This window comes from Labeo rohita, chromosome 25 (genome assembly GCF_022985175.1).
Source record: "Labeo rohita strain BAU-BD-2019 chromosome 25, IGBB_LRoh.1.0, whole genome shotgun sequence".
NCBI lineage: Eukaryota > Metazoa > Chordata > Actinopteri > Cypriniformes > Cyprinidae > Labeo > Labeo rohita.
In genome coordinates, this window is record NC_066893.1 from 5,832,801 (window position 1) to 5,853,548 (window position 20,748).

General features: G+C 34.2%; 1 protein-coding gene across 2 annotated transcripts in view; it reads right to left on the reverse strand.

Annotated features, from left to right (window-relative positions):
• Positions 1 to 20,748, reverse strand: part of abcc8 (ATP-binding cassette, sub-family C (CFTR/MRP), member 8) — an 82,338-nt gene that overhangs the window by 22,313 nt on the left and 39,277 nt on the right. For both annotated transcript variants that reach the window (XM_051099731.1, XM_051099732.1), the window contains 4 exons: positions 18,058 to 18,163; positions 8,307 to 8,339; positions 2,514 to 2,546; positions 2,018 to 2,116 (listed from right to left, as the gene is read on the reverse strand). In XM_051099731.1, the coding sequence (XP_050955688.1) occupies positions 2,018 to 2,116; positions 2,514 to 2,546; positions 8,307 to 8,339; positions 18,058 to 18,163 (271 nt within the window). The remainder of the gene's footprint in view (positions 1 to 2,017; positions 2,117 to 2,513; positions 2,547 to 8,306; positions 8,340 to 18,057; positions 18,164 to 20,748) is intronic.

The following is a 20,748-nucleotide window of genomic DNA, read 5'->3' on the forward strand; positions in this document are numbered from 1 at the left end:
CACACAAGTAGGCTGAGCAAAAAAAAAAAAGCATTTTTAATGCATATTGCATAGTGCATATTGTTGTGATTCTCTGATTGGTGGAATTTTCTTCAAGGCATCATGGGCAATGTAGTTTTTCATCATAAATTCTGCTGTTAATAATTTTAAAATTAAGTTAAAATAATGAGGTTGGCAGCTTCAGTTGAAGCAGATACCATTAAATAACAACCTCAGAGCTCACAATAGATATGTCTGCAAAAGTTTATAAGTTATTTGTTAAAAATCAATTTCCTCATGGAGAAAATGAATGGCGTTTTTACTTACGGATCCTGACTGTTACACTCTATAGAAAACAAGTGACCAGAAAAATATCCTGTCGCTCACTGTAATCAGGCGATTAAATTTTTCTAGGTTAACGGCGTTAATTTTTACAAATGCAGTGGCAAATGCATGCTGTAGCCTGTATCGTTTCATATTAAGGTGCGAATTAAACTACAAGCATGCGTGTCAGCTCCACATTAAGTTTTGCAGTGGTAGCTCTTAGAGTAATAGCAGCCAAACATGCTAGTAACCCAGAAATTAAATTTTTCTAGGTTAACGGCGTTAAATTTGGTACTAATGCAGCAGCAAATGCATGCTATAGCCTGTATCATTTCATATTAAGGTGCAAATGAAACTACAAGCATGCGTGTTAGATCAGCATTAAGTTTTGCAGCGGCAGCTCTTACAGCTCTTACTCTAGCAGCCAAACATGCTAGTAACCCAGCTGCTGTGATGTCTATTAATCAAACAACAAAAGAAAAAAGAGGAAATCAATAACTTTTGTAGCTTTAAGGATTCATCTATATTTAATTTAGCATTTAGTGTTTGATAACTATTCTATTTCTTTAAATTGAATTAAAAAAGGGCACAGGTAAATAATGGGTTTATGTGAAGACTGATTCAAGTACACTTAAATTAGTTGTTATTTTTTAAAATATAATAAATGTGAAAATTGATAGCTCTCAATTATACTATAATGTTGAATGGCTATAATCAATGGTTAAATATAGGTAAAAAAAAAAAAAAAAAAAAAAAAAAAAAAAAAACAATTTCCTAGAGGCATCAGTAATGTGATACTCACATCTGTCTTTTTTAAAAAAAAAAAATAAATAAAAAAAATAAAAATATACGGTCTTTATGTTGTTCCTACAGTAATTTGATATTGCAATACAAAAAGTACTGCAATTACAATATAAAAATTTAAAAACTTCAATGTTAGATGGGATTTATCGCAATTAATCGTGATTAATTTCAGAAAAAAATGTGTGATTAATCAGTTTTTTTTAAATCGATTGACAGCACTAGAAAAAAATAAATTATCACAAGAAACCTTGAGCAAAAGTGCAACAGCTTATCTTACTTAGTATTTTTGTCTAGTTTCTAGTCAAAATATCTAAAAATTCATAAATTAGGATGCGTTTACTAGAAGCAAAACAACATAAGATTTTAGTCTTGTTTTATGCAAAATTCACTTGAGTGAATTTGCTGTCTTCTGTGTGATCTGTGCTTTACTGCCGATGGACTTTTTCGCAAAAGAATTTCGATGTGACAGTGCCTTATCATAAGTGTCCTGTAAGCAAATAAACAGGATAGACTCCATTTTAGTGATCAATGTACTTTGAGTACAGACACTGCTGACACATACCAACTGCTGAGGCAGCTGTAAAACACAGATTATGAGCTGCAGCGACTCACAGAGACACACTTACTGAGGGCCACATCTGTCTAATGACTGTCACTGAAATTTAAAGAGGCGATAACGATTGAATGTTAGATGTGGATAGAAGGGGCTTTCGTATTGACAGACGGACACAAAAAGAAGAGTAAACACTTGTCTTTGTACATCTCTAGGGCAACTGCATGCTAGACACGGGTTAATGCGTTCAGAAGGCTCATTAGACACAATCGCGGGACCTAGATGCCATATGGTGGCTTTTTTATATATAAATGGGTTGATAAATATAACTACAGAAAGTAAATGAAGGCCAGTTACCTTTGTTTTATTAAAGGCATCTCAAAAGTGATGTTCTCCGCTAGCGTGGTGTTTAGGAGCCAGGGCTTCTGGGAAGCGTATGCCACAGCACCTCTTTTCCTGTCAGAGGGGTTGCCATAACATCAGTCACCTCCTTCACAACACCAATGTTGCTCTTAAATATAAAAGAAAGGCTTGTTCAAGCTTTTTTTTTTTTTTTAATCTGAACTACACTATAAATTATTATTTAAAGGAACAGTACACCAAAAATGATAACTGTCACCATGTCGTTCTGAAAAGTCATGATATTTCATTCAAGAGCTAGAACTGAGGGTTAGAACTTTGACAGAATTATTATTTTTAGTGTACTGTTTCTTTAAATTTTATTGTGTGTCTGTGTCTTAGGATAAAAAAAAACCTTCCTGATTAGTATTCAAAAACTGCTTTAAAAACAACTATATTTGAACTACTCATTCAGGTATTGTGGCATATGTGTGTGTTTGTGTGAGAAACACACCTGATATCTCCATCTGCGGCTGCATCTGTGGGGCTGAAAGCACAAATACATAAATATCACTTTAAAAGGTTCCCCTAAAGCATTATGAGAAACATTTACACACACAAGCGTGACCTCTGCAGTCCATTCCTCTCAGCTCCACTGCGCTCCCCATTAAACCTGATGCACTGCTGCTGATGCCATGTAATAGGAAGCTAGAGAAGTGCTGTGTAATCATGTATGGTTGAATCGCAATGCAGTGTAGCTGAACCAGTGAAGCTTTATATAGGGATGAGTACAGTGGAAAACAGCCTTCGTGGATTTGTGTATTGAGTATTTGGATATATAATGTCATGCTGTCCTTGATAACATGAACAAGCCAGGAAAAGCTCAGGTTTTATAGGAGTATTGATTAAAACTGTGGGAGAGTTGCATAATTGTATCTGAAAACAATTTAAGGCTGTTCGAAATAGCATACTAGCATACTATGGACACAAACTTGGCCAAACTATGCAATATATAGCTGAGTACACTGAATGCGATACTGTATCCCACAATGCAATGCGCTCGACCTTCTATTTTAAGTGTGACAAATGAACCATATGCATTTAAAATGCATTTATTTTATACTAAGTATAGTTTAAGTCTATTAACATATTTACTGGCATATTGCTCGAGACTTACTAATTTTATTTGGAGTACTATATGTGCACAATGCACATTTCTTAATATTAAGCCTAAAATATGTATTTAAATGCAAGATATTTAAAGTGTACCTAAAGTATACTGGAAATAGGTCGATTTTAGCACAATCAAATATACTTAAGTATCTTTAGTTGAACTTCAGCACTACTTCTGCACAATTAAAGTGCATTAAGTGCTAAAAATTAGTTGTTCCAATTTAGCAGACTTTAAATTTGCTACTTTAGTATACTAAAAGTACAATTGCAGGGTATTTTTATTAAGTACATAATATGTAAATGAATTTGTAGTATACTAAGCATGAAATAAATGTATTTTAAATACATTTTAGTATTTTTATTTTTCACTAGAGTCATTTATCTTTTTTCTTTCTTCATTTGATTGGACTTACCAAAGTTATGTTTTTACACAAAACTTATTTAGTTCTGACATTAGAAAAACCCAGTTTATTCACAGCTGAATCAACATCATAAATCAAGTTTCAATCAATGTTGATTTTTAGGGGTTCAAGCATGTAGCGCTATAACACTATTTTAATTGTTAGAATGGTCTTGGATCAGTGATGTCCACATAAAACTGATTGTGCAGACTAAACCGTAAGTCGAAGAGACTTGAAACTTGGAGGGGTGATAGTACTCACACCACCTACAATGTGACCAAGGCTTACCCCAATCGGCCTGACGGGGGCGCTACAGCGAACAAAAAATTTTTTGAAATCGCTTATAACTCCTAAACTGTCAGTCGCACGCTCAAGTGTCTTATATTGTTGGAATCCTTGGCTCATGGTGGACAAAATGCCTCAGATTCGGTTTCAGGTATTTGGGATTTTTTGAAAAGCCTACTTTTGCGAACTAGTCCTAGGTTTTTCACCTGATCGGAACTAAACAAGTGCAGAAAAATTCTCTGGAGTGTGTATATCAATAATTATCAAAAAAACTGTAAACTTTCAACTTATGTCGCAAAAGGACGCCAAAGCATTCGAAAGGGGTGGGGCCTATAACTCCTGAATGGAATGAGATATCTTCAACAAACTCAGAACACTTATGTAAGAGCTCAATCTGAGGTCACAGGACAGAAACCGCAGAGCTTGGTCACTTGGTGGCGCTATAAGGGGGGGAAAAACATAGGCTATACCTACGCAACCATTTGTCCTATCAACATGAAAATCGCTGTGCACGGTCTTGGCCCAAAGTGCCACAAGTGCCTATAAGGACATTTACTTATCTCAAAAAACATGGCCGCCACTGGCCGATTAATTTTGAGCACCTGTTAGACAAGGTTCACGGAGGCAGATTGGAACGAAACTTGGTGGGACACATGGCCCCAAAGGTCTGAGAGAAATTTGAAAGAAATTGGCCACTGGAGGGTGATATCGCATTTTTAATTTTACACATTTTTTTCACACATATGCATGATATTTTGTATACGACAGAACTTCTCATTTTTTGAGGAGTTTGCCTCTAGAACCACTGCTGTCAATCAAATTATTTGTTAAAGAGGTCATCGGATGCTAAGTTCACTTTTACATGTTGAAAAAGGGGATATTATTTTTACAGATTAATTAAAAACCACTGCATGGATTTGTATCATTATAACAACACACATTAATGTTCAAACATGTAAAAGTGAATTGGTAATCGCTGCTTGCAACTATATTAGCTCTCGATTTTTCAAATAATATAAATGCTAATATCGCAACAGTTCACAACGTGTTAAAATGACGCTGCTGAATTATAAGTATTTTGTTTATATTTTTACAATTATTTAGCAGTAAATGTTTTAATGTGTTTTACAATGTCTTTGATACTTTTTAGAACCATTCAGAAAGGTAGTAAGGACATCTTTAAAATAGTCCATGTGACATCAGTGGTTCAACCATAATTTTATGAAGATAAAAACTTTATTCAACAATTTATTCTCTTCCTTGTCAGTCTTTGATGAGCATTCACGAGGTTACTTTCATAGATACGCATTGAAGACTGACACGGAAGAGACGAAATTGTTGAATAAAGTCATTGTTTTTGATTCTTTGCACACAAAAATATTCTCGTAGCTTAATAAAATTAAGGTTGAACCACTGATGTCACATGGACTATTTTACTGATGTCCTTAAACTTGGTAGTTGCACTGCTGTCTACGCAGGGTCAGAAAGCTCTTGGATTTCATCAATAATATCTTTATTTGTGTTCCAAAGATGAACGAAGGTCTTATGAGTTTGGAATGACATGAGGTTGGCTAACTGAAGACATCATTTTTATTTTTGTGTCAACTATTCCTTTAAATATATGTCTGAGGTCATGTGATACTTTAAAAATGTTTCCTATTGCATAATGTGTACGGTTTCACATACATATTTAAACAGTAGTGTACACTTCACACTATTTAGTATGCATCCTGCTAGTATTCCATTCCAAACATAACCATTTTCTACTATAGCTGTGAGAAGAATGGATTGTGACTGCTTGTCGAGCTTTATTGGAAAAACTGCCCATTACATGCAAAGAATGCTGTAGTAAGGAAATTACACTTTTTCTAGATAACAGGCAGCATTTTTTCAAGTATCCAAATAGCTTTTTGAATGAAATAACAGATGGCTTTTTGAAATGTTTGGTAATAACACACCTTGGCTTTGTAATGTATGACACGGCGATTGCCGCCAAGAGTAATAAGAGACGTCTATTCTTGGCTGCCATTCCAGCTCAAGTGCCAAGAACAGGACAGACACCTGCATACACTCACACGTTCACACATTGTGACAGCGCTTGCTGTTTTATTGATGACCGAGGGGACGACAGTACATTTTATCACCAGCACCAACTGTCGCCTTGATAGTAAAATGCTTTTTAATAGTCCTCTGAAGAGCTAATACTTGAACTGTTCCCTACAAAGTTTATGTATTTAACAGACAAACCAAACGAGCTCACCCATTACAGTAGATAAGGAAGCCATTAAAATAGAGCTATCTCTGTTGGAGCCATGGTTTAGTGGCTAGTGTAAATGCTAACGTGTTGTGCACATACAAAGCGACAGAAATCCAGCTTGTGTCATTTTCAGGTTTGTTTTTTATAATAAAGTTCCCAAAACATCACTTGCCTTAAAACATAGCAAGCAGCCTAACTAGCCACAGTTTTCCCAAATGAAGAATGCAGCATATATTTATTTTCAGCAATTTGAGACAAACTTTGTCTCGGCATGCCCAATGTTGGGGAAAGTTACTATATTAATAATTCTTTTTTTTTTGGGAAACTAATGTGTTACTTTACTTTTGGTTTACTTTTTCTCATCTGGGCTGGGCTTGTTTGTTTTTAATATAAAATGTTCTGTTTTTGGCAAATATATAAGCGTACACAAATGCCTCTGCATTTACGCTCAGTTTCTCCCAACAGGGACAGGAGAGCTTTCAGTAAGTAAATCGGAAAACAAAAATTTGCTCTCTGAGAAAGGTTTTGTTTCCTCAAAAAGCTTTGCATTAACTTACAAAGAGTTGCGTTTTCTCGTGTTGCCAAGTCTGCGGTTTTCCTGTGGAATTGGGCTACTTTAACACTGTTGTTGCCGGTTGTTTTTCACACTCACAGGTTGAAGTGACCCCAGTAATGTTATATTTAGCCTCTGGAACGCGATCTGTACCATGGAACTCTTCCAAAAAACGTGTATTTTACCCCTCGGAACTCAGTTTTTACTGGGGTACTCCTCTCAACAAGCAACTGGGCTAGTTTTGAGAAGAAATTGTGAAAAATCTGGCAACCATACAAAAGTTTTGCGTTTCAAGAAAAACATTGAGTTTGGTCACAAAATGCACTTAATTATTTTTCAAATCACCATGTGCCTTCAGGGGCTCAGTACATTTAAGCTCAATACGAAGTCTTTCAATGCCTATCAATACCAAATAAAAAATATCCATGACTTCCATGAGGAATACATAAAACACTGCTTGAAGGAAACCCCGGGTATTAAGACTTGTATGGCTTAATATAACGTTAATAATGTCTCTTACTGAAATAGATAGTAGAAAACCCATGAAAGATTTATGTTATTTAAAAAATCCACATCGTTTTATACATATTTTGGACTGTGGGGGAACCATTAGTTTGATGGTGTGAAATGGTTGCACTTGATGAGCTACTGCTGTTCCCTGTTGCTATTTTTACCACAACACAGTTTGGAAAATAAAATACTGATGCTGCATTGTGCAGCCTTTGGTTGTAATTTTCAGTCGAAGGGCAACAAAAGAAGCAATGTACATCTTCATTGCTTTCCTAGTGATAAGAAGAGGAAAAAAAATGGGAAGATGCTTGTGGACGATTAAAACTTCCTTAAGACCCGTGTCTTTGTTCTCTCCACTTTAGCCCTGATGCCTTTGAGGCTTTTAGTAGACCACAGCTAATGAATAAGCTTACAAATGGCAGAGACAAGAAATGCTAGATGCCATCCTGGTAGGATGGAAACATGCCGACACTTGTCATGACGCCGCAGCCACTGAAGGAGTTTCTCAGCACGGATTTCACTCAATATCCAGGGTGGTTTAGACTCCTTGTGTAAGCACCTGTAAGCTCTTTCAGTAGCTGTGGTCAGTGTATCAGTACTTTATTTTCCAAGTTGTGTCGCAGTAAAAATAGCAACAGGTAGCACCAGTAGCTCACTGAGTGCAACCATTTCACGTCATCAAATTAATGGCATCCCCCATAATCCAAAATATGTATAAAACGATATGGATTTTTAAATAACCTAAATCTGTCAAGGGTTTTCCATGACTTATTTCAGTAAGAGACGTCATTCATGTTATCTTAAGCCATATAAGTCTTAATACTCATGGCAGCCTTTGCAAAAATGTAAAAAAAAAAAAAAAAAAAAAATTATACAGTAATGGTACAATGTATTTGTATGTGTTGTTGTCATTATAAAGGCCTTACTAAGTAGCTGACAGTGGTTGAGAGGAAATATAGAGAGCAGAAGAACAAAGCTGAGGGATTAATGTCAACAAACAGCACTGCACAGCATGACAGCACACATCCACACACCCTTAGCGTGTACACAGTAATTAAGAGACTCACTGCAGGACGCACTAAATGTTTATGTTGGTGTTTTGCAGCTTAGTAAGACAAAAGAACCAACCTTTCATTTCCTTCTGCATCCAGAGTTGGCAGTCTGCAAAAAACAATGCACAGAAAATGAATAACTCAACAAGGAGAAGAAATTAACATGACAAAGAAATGTACATGTATAGATAAAGATTTTGGTCAAGGATAAACATGGCACTGTAATATTGCAAGGATTCAGAAAGGCAGCATACAATGGCATACAAAATACATCTGTAATGTGCCACCGCCAGAAATGAAATTAGCTCTGAGGCTAAACAAAACAAAAATTGTCCTTGAAAAGTCAACAGGAATATAAATAAGAGCTTTTCTGCTGCCTGGAGGCATTCGCTGCAGTCGTAGCTTTTATGCGCTGCCCTTTTAAACCTGGAAAAATTGCGGCACATCTAAAGCCATGAGATACATTTCTCTTTAATGTTTTTTAATGATGGCTTTATAGTTAAGCTACATATGACTCACAACATGTCACTTTAAGAGAGGCTTTTACAGATGTCAAGCCTGTTTATCCTTAACCATTTTCCATTTTGACTATTTTCACCTTCATTATCTCTTCTTTCGTCTTTTTTGATTGTTTTAATGGGAATGTAATGTAAACTGTCAATCCACATGAGGGACAACCGTACAAAGCAGATGACGCATGCAGTTCCAGGAAGGTGATTTTTAGACACCATGCTGAGAAATGTAATTAACCACCATGTGCCATTATAACATGACTAACATTATGAAAGCTGTGATATGGCATTTGTAGAAAGGTGCTAAACTTAACAATATGCCATGGTATAAGCCCAATAAGAAAAATAAAACTAGACGAATCATTAATAAAATACTGGTATTATAGTTACTGCAAAGATTTTAATGATACAGAACATTATTGAGTCTTGAAATATTTATGAAAAAATTAAATTATTATATTTGATTTATTCTATTGTTGTTATACAACATAAAATTTTTTTGTGTTAAAGCCCGTTTTCTCAACAGAAAGTGCTTACAGATTTTTATTTTTTTTCTTTGAAGTGTCGGCATAGAATTCATAGTTAAATTTAAACAAAAACGAGATTTTGTTGACATTTGCGAAATTTAAACAAAAATTAGCATTTTCATCAGCTACAAGTAATTCTGACTTTTTTCTTGCAGTTCTGACTTTTTTTTCAGAACTGTGATGATATCTCCCAATTCTAACTTTTTTCTTGGAATTCTGACTTTTTCTTGGAATTCCCATATTAAACCTCCCAATTCTGATTTTTTTTCTTGCAATTATGACTTTTTTCTTAGAGTTGTGAGTTTATATTTCCCAATTCTAACTTTATTCCTGCAATTCTGACTTGTCTCTCATAATTCAGTTTATACCTCCCAATTCACACTTTTTTCCCTCAGAATTCCGAATTTATATCTCCACATTCTGACTTTTTTATCAGAATTTTGAGTTTATATCTCCCAATTATGACTTTTTTCTTGCAATTCTGACTTTTTTTTCTTAGAATTCCGAGTTTATATCTCCCAATTTTGAATGTTTTCCTCAGAATTCTGAGTTTATATCTCCAAATTCTGACTGTTTTCCTCAGCATTCCGAGTATATATATCCCAATTCAGATTTTTTCTTGCAATTATGACTTTCCCCCTCAGAATTCTGAGTTTATATCTCCCAATTCTGTTTTCATCAGAATTCCGAGTTTCTATCTCCAAATTGCAATTAAGACTTTTTTTCCCTTAGAATTCCAAATTTATATATCTCAACTCCGACTGTTTTTCCCGGAATTCCGAGTTTATATCTCCCAGTTCTGACTGTTTGCCTCAGAATTCCGAGTTTATATCTCCAAATTCTGATTTTTTTTTTTTGCAATTATGACTTTTTTCCCCTCAGAATTCCAAGTTTACCTTTTCCTAATCTGACTGTTTTCCTCAGAATTCCAAGTTTATACCTCCCAATGCTAATTGTTTTTCTCAGAATTCCGAGTTTATATCTCCAAATTCTGATTTTTTTCTTGCAATTATGACTTTTTTTTCCCCTTAGAAGTCCAAATTTATATATCTCAATTCTGACTGTTTTCCTCAGAATTCCAAGTTTATACCTCCCAATGCTAATTGTTTTTCTCAGAATTCCGAGTTTATATCTCCAAATTCTGATTTTTTTCTTGCAATTATGACTTTTTTTTCCCCTTAGAAGTCCAAATTTATATATCTCAATTCTGACTGTTTTCCCCAGAATTCCAAGTTTATATCTCCCAATTGTGACTTTTTTTTCCTTGCAAATATGACTTTTTTCCCCTTAGAATTCAGAGTTTATATCTCCCAGTTCTGACTGTTTTCCTCAGAATTCCGAGTTTATATCTCCAAATTCTGATTTTTTTTCTTGCAATTATGACTTTTTTTTCCCCTTAGAAGTCCAAATTTATATATCTCAATTCTGACTGTTTTCCTCAGAATTCCAAGTTTATACCTCCCAATGCTAATTGTTTTTCTCAGAATTCCGAGTTTATATCTCCAAATTCTGATTTTTTTCTTGCAATTATGACTTTTTTTTCCCCTTAGAAGTCCAAATTTATATATCTCAATTCTGACTGTTTTCCCCAGAATTCCAAGTTTATATCTCCCAATTGTGACTTTTTTTTCCTTGCAAATATGACTTTTTTCCCCTTAGAATTCAGAGTTTATATCTCCCAGTTCTGACTGTTTTCCTCAGAATTCCGAGTTTATATCTCCAAATTCTGATTTTTTTTCTTGCAATTATGACTTTTTTTTCCCCTTAGAAGTCCAAATTTATATATCTCAATTCTGACTGTTTTCCCCAGAATTCCAAGTTTATATCTCCCAACTGTGACTTTTTTTTCTTGCAAATATGACTTTTTTCCCCTTAGAATTCAGAGTTTATATCTCCCAGTTCTGACTGTTTTCCTCAGAATTCTGAGTTTATATCTCCAAATTCAGACTTTTTTCTTGCAATTAAGACTTTTGTTTTCCCTGGAATTCCAAATTTATACATCTCAATTCTGACAGTTTTCCCCGGAATTCAGAGTTTATGTCTCCCAATTATGACTTTTTTCTTGCAAATATGACTTTTTTCCCCAGAATTCAGAGTTTGTATCTCCCAGTTCTGACTGTTTTCCTGACTGTGTTTAGGACATTAAATATTGACATTCAAAGATGTTAAAGTCATTTATCTGGGCAGATAATTAAAAATTTAAAATTAAATATATGAAATACTGTTTTAATTACTTTTAATAATTATTATATTAATACATTTTATTTTATTATTACCAAGAACTGCTTAAAGCCTAAGATTTGTGATGTTGCAAAGTAACAATTTCAGCAAATGTTGTGGTAACATTAAATGTTTACAGAAAAGAAAAAAAAAACAAAAAACCATTTACTTACTATATTTACTAATTTATTTAGTATTTGTGTTGTAGATTTATGTTTAGGAAAAGTTGTCATCTAAAGCCATTAAGTCATTTATCTGAACAGATAAACAGGAAAACTGATAAATGATTGAGAAAAGAAGTGTTGATGTTCTCGCCGCCTCGTTTGTAAAAACAAACTTTTACAAAACATTATTAGCCCGTTGGGTAAACTCTGCGTGAGCCCTTTAAATAGAAAATTATCAGACAAAAATAAACAGAAACAATAAATGTTTATAAGCAACAACTGTCAGAGATCAAAGACTATTTAGCTTATCTATTACTTACTGCAAATACCCTATTTATGAAGTTTTGGACATGACATGTAGAGATCAGAAGCCGTGACAGGCATTCATGTGGGCATTTCTCTGATAAATGATTCAGATAAAAGAAAGATTTTCTTGCCACGGCGCCTGAAATACTCTCTGATCATCAGCCAGAAACATAACCAACATGAACATTTACACGTAAAAACCATTTCCTTTCCAATTAGACCCAAATGACACAGTAAATTTTGGTACTGGTAGTCTAAACATTTGCTTTTCGAGACACAGATTTAGCCTGCTTAAAGAGTAGACACCCGTTCAAGGAGATATTTTGTGCTGAAAGGCTTTGTAGTCTATTTTTAGACATAGATTTTGCTTCACCCTCAGCTAGCAATACTGTGCACACATAACGTAAACCATCTGAATACTGGAGACAGGTTGTGTTCATAAGACAAATGCTCAATAATTTATCTTTTATGTCATACTATAGGATCTAAATGTCCTTTAGGGCCAGATACTTTACACATGTAAGAAACTCATAACCAAATGCTTGGTCAGTACATTGTGGTTGCAGTAACAAACCTCAAGGGGCACTAGAGTTACTTTAAATCTCTTTAAAGAGCATTTGTTTCTGGTCTAAGAGGGTAATTTGATTCAGACAGCTCAAATGGATAACCTTTTCATTCCAAATCATGTTTCTATCTTACAGATACACGCATCTCCTTTATATTTTAATCTAAAACACTTTAAGTGGATCCGCATTGTCTGTCTAATCCCATTGTTATCGTAGCCACTTTGATTTGGTCTCATTTGGTTGGTTGTTGCCAGGAGGGACTGGCACTTGAACAAACGCCCTTCTGTATTGTGCTTGACCCTGGACGCATCTCTTGAAAGCATGTGCGAACATCAAAATACAAGCCCCAAATCACTAATAGCCTGTATAAGAGCATGGGCTGATGAACAGGTGACTAATTTGTGAAGAGGACTTGATATGATGGTTGACGGGAACATCACAGCCTCTGTTTGACCCCTGAAGGTCAGGAGTGTGACCTATAGTGAGGGAAGGTTTTCTAGTGCTTAACAACATAGGCAACAGTGTATTCCTGATATGGCCCCATTGCCCTTGATCTGCTGACATTTTAAGGCATTATGAGATGCACTTAATGACACATTATGACCTTTTTACTGCAGTGATCTCTGAATTAAGAACTTCTTAAGGTGACATGTCATTTTTCTGCTTCGACCACATTTGTGAAAGTGGCAGTTTGTGTGTGATTGGCCATTTGGAGCAATGTTTGACAATGAGGGTCATGTGACAGATGTATCCGATAAACATGAGGAAGTGCAGGAGCCGGATTCACGAAAACAATCTTAAGAATGAACTATTATCTTCTAACTATTACTGTCTACTGTTTTCTTCTTAATTTCTAAATATTATATAACTGTATATATAACTTTTATATTTTGTATTCCAAAAAAAAGTTCCTAAGAATATTTAGAATTTAAGAACTTAAAAGAATTTAAAGAACATTTAATATAATTGAATACGGAATAGAATTTATAGTTAAATGAAGTTAAATGAAAGTTAAATGAAAATGTGTTTTTGTCGACACTTGCAAAATTTTAACGATAATTAGCATTTCCATCAGCTACAATGGTAATTTTGATGTGCTAAACCTTTTATTTACAGAAAAATGGGAATTGGACTATTGTTAATTGTTGTTCTCAGAATTGCAAGTTTATATCTCGCAATTCTGACTTTTTCTCAGAATTCTAAATGTATAGTTTATATCCAACAATTCTGACTTTTCCCTTCTTAATTCTGACCTTTTTTCTCAGAATTGTGAGATATAAACTCAGAATTCCAAGTTTATATCCTGCAATTTTGTCTTTTTTCCCCTTTCAATTCTGACTTTTTTCTCTGATTTTTTTTTTCTCTCAGAATTCCGAGTTTACATCTCACAATTCTGACTTTTTTCTCAGAATTATTTTTTTTTCTCTCAGAATTCCGAGTTTACATTTCGCAATTCTGACTTTTTTCTCAGAATTATTATTTTTTTCTCAGAATTCCGAGTTTATGTCTCGGAATTCTGACTTTTTTCACTATTTTTCCCCCTCACAATTCTGACTTTTTTTTTTTCTTTAATTTTTTAGCTTACAATGTTGACTTTTTTCTCAGAATTCCAAGTTTATACCTCACAATATTTGTTAACTGAAATACAATACAATTAAAAGAAATAAATTAAATTAACAAACAAATAAGTAAATAAAATCTAAAGAAACTTAAAAACTAGACTAAAATGATTTAAAATTACTAAAAGCAAAATAAAGCCAAACAGAAATATAAAACAGCAAACTTAAACTAAAATGAAAATGGAAAATATAAACATAAATAATAATAATAATAATAATAATAATTAAAAAAATAAATAAAAAAATCTGGAATCTGGCCCCAGAGATCTTTCTGCTGCTCATTTTCAGTAAATGTTTCTCTGGACCAGCGAGGATGTTTTGAATTCTGAAAGAGCTTGTTTTCACAGGACGTTGAACACCGTCAAAATAAAGGAAATGTGATTCCTCATGATGACTTCAATAAATCCAGTTTTCAAAATTCTGCTGTTTCCCCTCCAAAATCAATGTGGATTCTTTGTGGGTCAACTGAGGGCTCACAAAATTGGGAATCAATACCAGTGGCAGGCCAATTACTCCTTTATAGGGTCCCGCTGTGTTTTTCACAAGCCTGGAACTGAACAGCCACATTAGCTTAGATTTTCTTTTTAATATTAACAGAAGCTGGTAACACGATAAGCAACTTTATATCACCTGGAGACTGAGCATAACAGTGTTATATGAACTCACAAAACAGAGCCTCACTTAACTGAGAATTTTATATAATAGTGAAGCTGAGAATTACCAATCCCCAAAACATCCGCAGCCTCATTAAAGCAATGTCAAGCTCTTTATAAAAGCCATTATTCACTACAATGTATTCTCTGCACACAGCGCTCTTACTGAAAGAGCTCTCGTGGAGAAATGGGATTTAGTCCTGTCAACACACCAATCACTTCAAACAGGCCTAAGTATGAAATTAGGGTGACCACTTGTGCCATCGATTAGAGCTTTTCAATTAACTGCAAATTCCCATTTTTCATCCCTTCCACCACAACCCTGTATTCAACCAGGAAAAACAGGCGAGGAGGAAATACACATTTGAAAAGTAATAATTATCTTATGACACATGCCATCATTCAGTGCTTCAATGGGATGTGGATGCATGTATAATTCTGTCATTCAACACAACATGTATTTACATAAAAGCATTTTCTCAAGAAAATGTGTTTCCAAATCAGTTTTTCTGAAGAATCAGCACAGAATTTACAGTTAAAGTTAAACAACAAAAAAAGATTTTGTCAACGCTTGCAAAATTTTAGCAATAATTAGCATTTCTATCAGCAACATCAGTAAACATTTTACAGAAAAACGGTAATTTGGCTATTGTTTATGTAAGCTTGTTTCCACCACTGAATAATAAAAAAAAACTAGGTAATTGCGAGTTTATATCTCACAACTGTGAGAAAAAAAAGAGTTCATGCGAGTTTATAGGAAGAAACAATTATATCTCACAGTTCTGATTTTCTCACAATTACAAGTTTATATCTCACAATTCTGATTTTTTTCTTGCAATTCTAAATTTTTCTCAGAATTCTGAGTTTATTTATTGCAATTTTGACTTTTTTCTCAGAATTCCGAGTTCACATTTTGCAATTTTTACTACATTTTACTTTTTTTCTCATTTTTCAGAATTTTTCCTGCAATTCTGACTTTTTTCTCCCAATTCAGAATTTTTACTTCTCAATTCTGACTTTTTTCTTAGAATTGCAAGTTTATATCTCACAATTCTGACGTTTCTTTCAATTCTGACTTTCTTTTTCAGAATTCCAAGTGTATATCTCATAATTTTGACTTTCTTTCTCATATTTTTTAACTTTTATTTCTCATAATTCTGACTTTTTTCTCTCAGTTCTGATTTCTTTTTCTCAGAATTCAGTCTATATCTCTCAATTCTGACTTTGTCTTTGCAGTTCTGTCTTTTTTCTCGAAATTCCAATTTTATATCTCACAATTTTAACTTTCTTTCTTACAATTTTAACTTTTATTTCTCGTAATTCTGACTTTTTTCTCTCAATTTTTCTTAGAATTCCAAGTTTATATCTCACAATTCTTACTTTTTTTTGCAATTCTGACTTTTTTCCTCTCAATTCTGACTTTATATCTCCAAGTTTATATCTCACAAATCTGACTTCCCTTCTTGCAATTCTAATGTTTTTCTCTCAATTTTGACTTTTTTCTCAGAATTCCAAGATTACATCTCACAATTCTGATTTTTCTCTCAATTCTGACTTTTTTTTTTTCGGAATTCCAAGTTTATATCTCACAAATCTGACTTTCTTTCTTGCAATTCTAATGTTTTTCTCACAATTTTGACTTTCTTTCTCGCAATTTTAACTTTTATTTCTCGTAATTCTGACTTTTTTCTCTCAATTCTGATTTTTTTTCTTAGAATTCCAAGTTTATATCTCACAATTCTCACTTTTTTTGCAGTTCTGACTTTTTATCAGAATTCCGAGTTTATTTCTCACAAATCTGACTTTCTTTCTTGCAATTCTGATGTTTTTCTCTTAATTTTGACTTTTTTCTCAGAATTCAGAGTTTATATCTCACAATTTTGATTTTCTTTTTCACAATTTAAACTTTTATTTTCCGTAATTCTGACTTTTTTCTCTCAGTTCTGACTTTTTTCTCTCAGTTCTGACTTTTTTCTCAGAATTCCGAGTTTATATCTTACAATTCTGACTTTTCTCAAATTTTGAATTTATATATCACAATTCTGACTTTTTTTTGTCATTCTGACCCTTCACTAACAGCTTGACTGACAGGCAATCTGATCAACCATAATGCAGAATCCGCCATTCTTTCCGAGAAACGGGTGGACTTAAACTTGAAACATTGTGTGCATTGACGTCTTTCCGCGGTTGAAATAAAATACGATCTGATGTTCATTCATGTTTTTTTAGTGCTTTAAGTAAAGAAGAAAACACGATCGGTTCATGTGTCATTGATCTAATAAGGCCATTTAGCCATCACTCACGACACATTAAAGAGCCACAAAACTGTATTTATTGTTTTAAATTTCTTAAAAAATTAACATTTTCAAGCTGAGACCTTGTTTCATACTAAAAGTAACGTGCTATGTCATTGTCTGTCGGTGTGTTGGCACCATTGTTTGTCGGACATAGCAACAGTAACTAAGGAGAGCGGGTTTTTGCGAAGGGTAGATTATGAGATCTAAATTTACAATTGCGAGTTTAAAAAATCTGAATTAGGAGATAGCTGTTGGCTAAATAACATTCAAGACCTCCATGACGTTTGCACCCCATAAAAAGAAATAATCAAACTGGGGTGAAGAGTGACGTCACAGCTCCCGAAAATATTTTGGTTATATCTAAGGAAGGAAAAGATACACTGTTTGTTTTAACGGCACTAACAGGCACAAATCGTTTGGAGCGATTTGGGCAACATGGAGTGGAGAGTTATGTGACATGGTCAAAAAATATCTCAAACACCACACCAACACAAACATTCATTTTTGCGGCACAAATCAGCACAAACATAGCATAAACGAATGGCATAGTTTTGGTATTATTTCTTTTTATGGGGTGCCAACTTCATGAAGGTACTGTCTCGTTTACACTACAGTATAATGATAACAGTAACTATATCAGTGTTGACACCAACGGACAATAGCATTTAGTTTACTATACAAGGAAACGCTTTGAAGTCAGGTGGATTCTTATTGGCTGTCAATATTTTTAATGTTCAGCTGGAAAAAAAAATAATTCTGATTCCTACAATATTGCTCCTCATGTTGTTATTATTGTGGTGTGGACTTCCCTATTCTCACAGAATTAGACTGATTATTATCATTTCCAAATACAGTTATCATCTTTGGTGTGAACGGGCCTTTAATCTCCAACATTATCAACTGCTTCATAAGTTATGTTAAACACAGTGCTGAATCACTATCTAAAAAAATCTGCATTCTCACCTGTTCCATATAACAGTGCCAGAAATCTTCTGCATCTCGCCCAGAGCAGCCAACAACAGAGATGATTTCCCACAACCCACCTGGCCCACAATCATAGTTAACTGACCTGCAGAGAGAATCAATCAAGAATCAAGATTAAAGAGTTTAATGGAGCAACAAAACACAACTGTATGTTCAATTACGTTCAAGTACGTTTCCTAAGCCATCTTCAAGAATCGGCTAAAACACATCTCTTCCATCTTTATTTGAACCTCTAACTCTAGCACTCTCTATTCTAATTCTATTCTTAAAGGAGAAGTCCACTTCCAGAACAACAATTTACAGATAATGTACTCACCCGCTTGCCATCCAAGATGTTCATGTCTTTTTTTGTCTTCAGTCGTAAAGAAATTATTGTTTTTGAGTTAAAACCTTTTTCATCATTTTTCTCCATATAATGGACTGCTGTGGTGCCCCGATTTTAAACTTCCAAAATGCAGTTTAAATGCGGCTTCCAGTGATCCCAAATGCAGTTGTAAACGATCCCAGTTGAGGTAGAAGGGTTTTATGTAGTTAAACGATCGGTTATTTTCATAAAAATAATACAATTTATATACTTTTTGATGTCAAATGCTCATCTTGTCTTACTCTGCCTGAACTCTGTGTATTCTGGCTCAAGGCAGTTAGGGTATATCGAAAAACTCCAATCGTATCCTATATCGCTGTTTTACCTTTTTTGTTAAGGGTGTTTGATCTTCTTTGCATGTTCACTTTGCAAAGACTGGGTTGGAACTTCTGCAGCGATGTAAGATGATTTTGAAATCATTTTTGAAGTTGACAGAGAAAATATGATCTTTATACGATAAAATACAATTTTTTGACATACCCTAACTGTCTTGAGCCAGAATACACAGAGTTCAGGGAGAGGGAGAGAAGACGAGCATATGAGATTAAAAAGTATTTAAATTGTATTTTTTTAATGAAAATAACCAATCGTTTCGCTAGATAAGACCCTTCTTCCTTTGGGATCCCTTCTGGGATCATTTACAACCGCATTTGTGATCGTTTGAAGCCGCATTTAAACTGCATTTTGTAAGTTCAAAATCGGTGCACCATAGAATGCTTAAATGTTTTCTTCAAAAAACACAATTTCTTTATGACTGAATAAAGAAAGACATGAACATCTTGGATGACAAGGGTGTGAGTACATTATCTGTAAATTGTTGTTCTGGAAGTGGACTTCTCCTTTAACAAAAAAAACTTGCCCTTTTAGACTTGTACTCTATTCATTTACTTACTTAAAAAATAATAAAATAAAATAAAATAAAATAACACTAGCTTCTCTGTTCTTTCTGTAAGGCCTCTAACATTAGCTTGTTTTTTTTTTTGTTTTTCTATTCTGTCTGTTTTCTTTGATACTTGTACTGCGTTAGGCTACATGAGACTTGTCATAGCACTTAACATGTTATTACTCATTCTACTGTTGAATTTGATTGCTTCCATTGTCCTCTTTCGTAAGTCGCTCTAGATAAAAGCGTCTACTAAATGTCTAAATGTAAATGCAATCTAAATGTAAATAACAGTTCACCCAAAATGAAATTATAGTGTTTTTCACCAAATAACGATTTAAATTTTAATCTTTTCTATATGCAAAATGTGACCCTGGACCACAAAACCAGTCATAAGTGTAAATTTTCTGAAATTGAGATTTATACACTCTAAAAACTGCTGGGTTAAATACAATGCAGTGCTTGGTAAAATATGGACAAACCGAGCAATTGGGTTGTTTTGGCCCAGTGGTTGGGTTACTACACAGAAGGCTGGGATAAACATTTAACCCAACCACTGGGTCAAAACAACCCAATCGCTGGGTTTGTCCAGTTTTTAGAATGTATATCATCTGAAAGTTGAATAAATAAGTTTTCCATTGATGTATGTTTTGTTTAATATAGGACAATATTTGGCTGAGATACAACTATTTGAAAATCTGGAACCTGAGGGTACAAAAAAAATCTAAATACTGAGAAAATCGCATTTCTTAGAAATTCGTATTACTAATCCAAAATTAAGTTTTGATATATTTACGGTAGGAATTTTACAAAATATCTTCATATATCACGATCTTTACTTAATATCCCAATGATTTTTGGCATAAAATAAAAATCAATAATTTTGACGCATACAATGTGTTTTTGGCTATAGTTACAAATATACTCATGCTACTTAAGACTGGTTTTGTGGTCCAGGGTTACAGATGATTATTTGGCTTTGGAATGTATCACTTATATGATACTTCATGTATTTTTGGAGCTTGACAGCATAAGCGACCATCACTGTTTGGAAAAGAGCAGCCTGCACATTCTTCAAAACGTCTCTTATTGCAGGGGTGTCAAACTCAGTTCCCGGAGGGCCACAGCCCTGCAGAGTTTTGTTCCAACCCTGCTCCTCTCACAGTTCTGTCTGTTCATGTATTGGTTTTTCCCATTGTCTCCCCCCCGTCGATCTGTCTGCTTTGGTTTAACCCTCGTTAGCGTCATCCCCTTCACCTGTCTGCAATGATTAGTTACCCTTTATAAGTCTGTCTCTGTGTTTAGTACTCTGTCGGTCTTTGTTTGATGGTTACCTACGTGTGTGGATGTCTCTCATGTTCCTGTTTGTTCCTGACCTGATTACTCCTTGGATTTATATTAAAGACTTTATGTGTTTTGTATA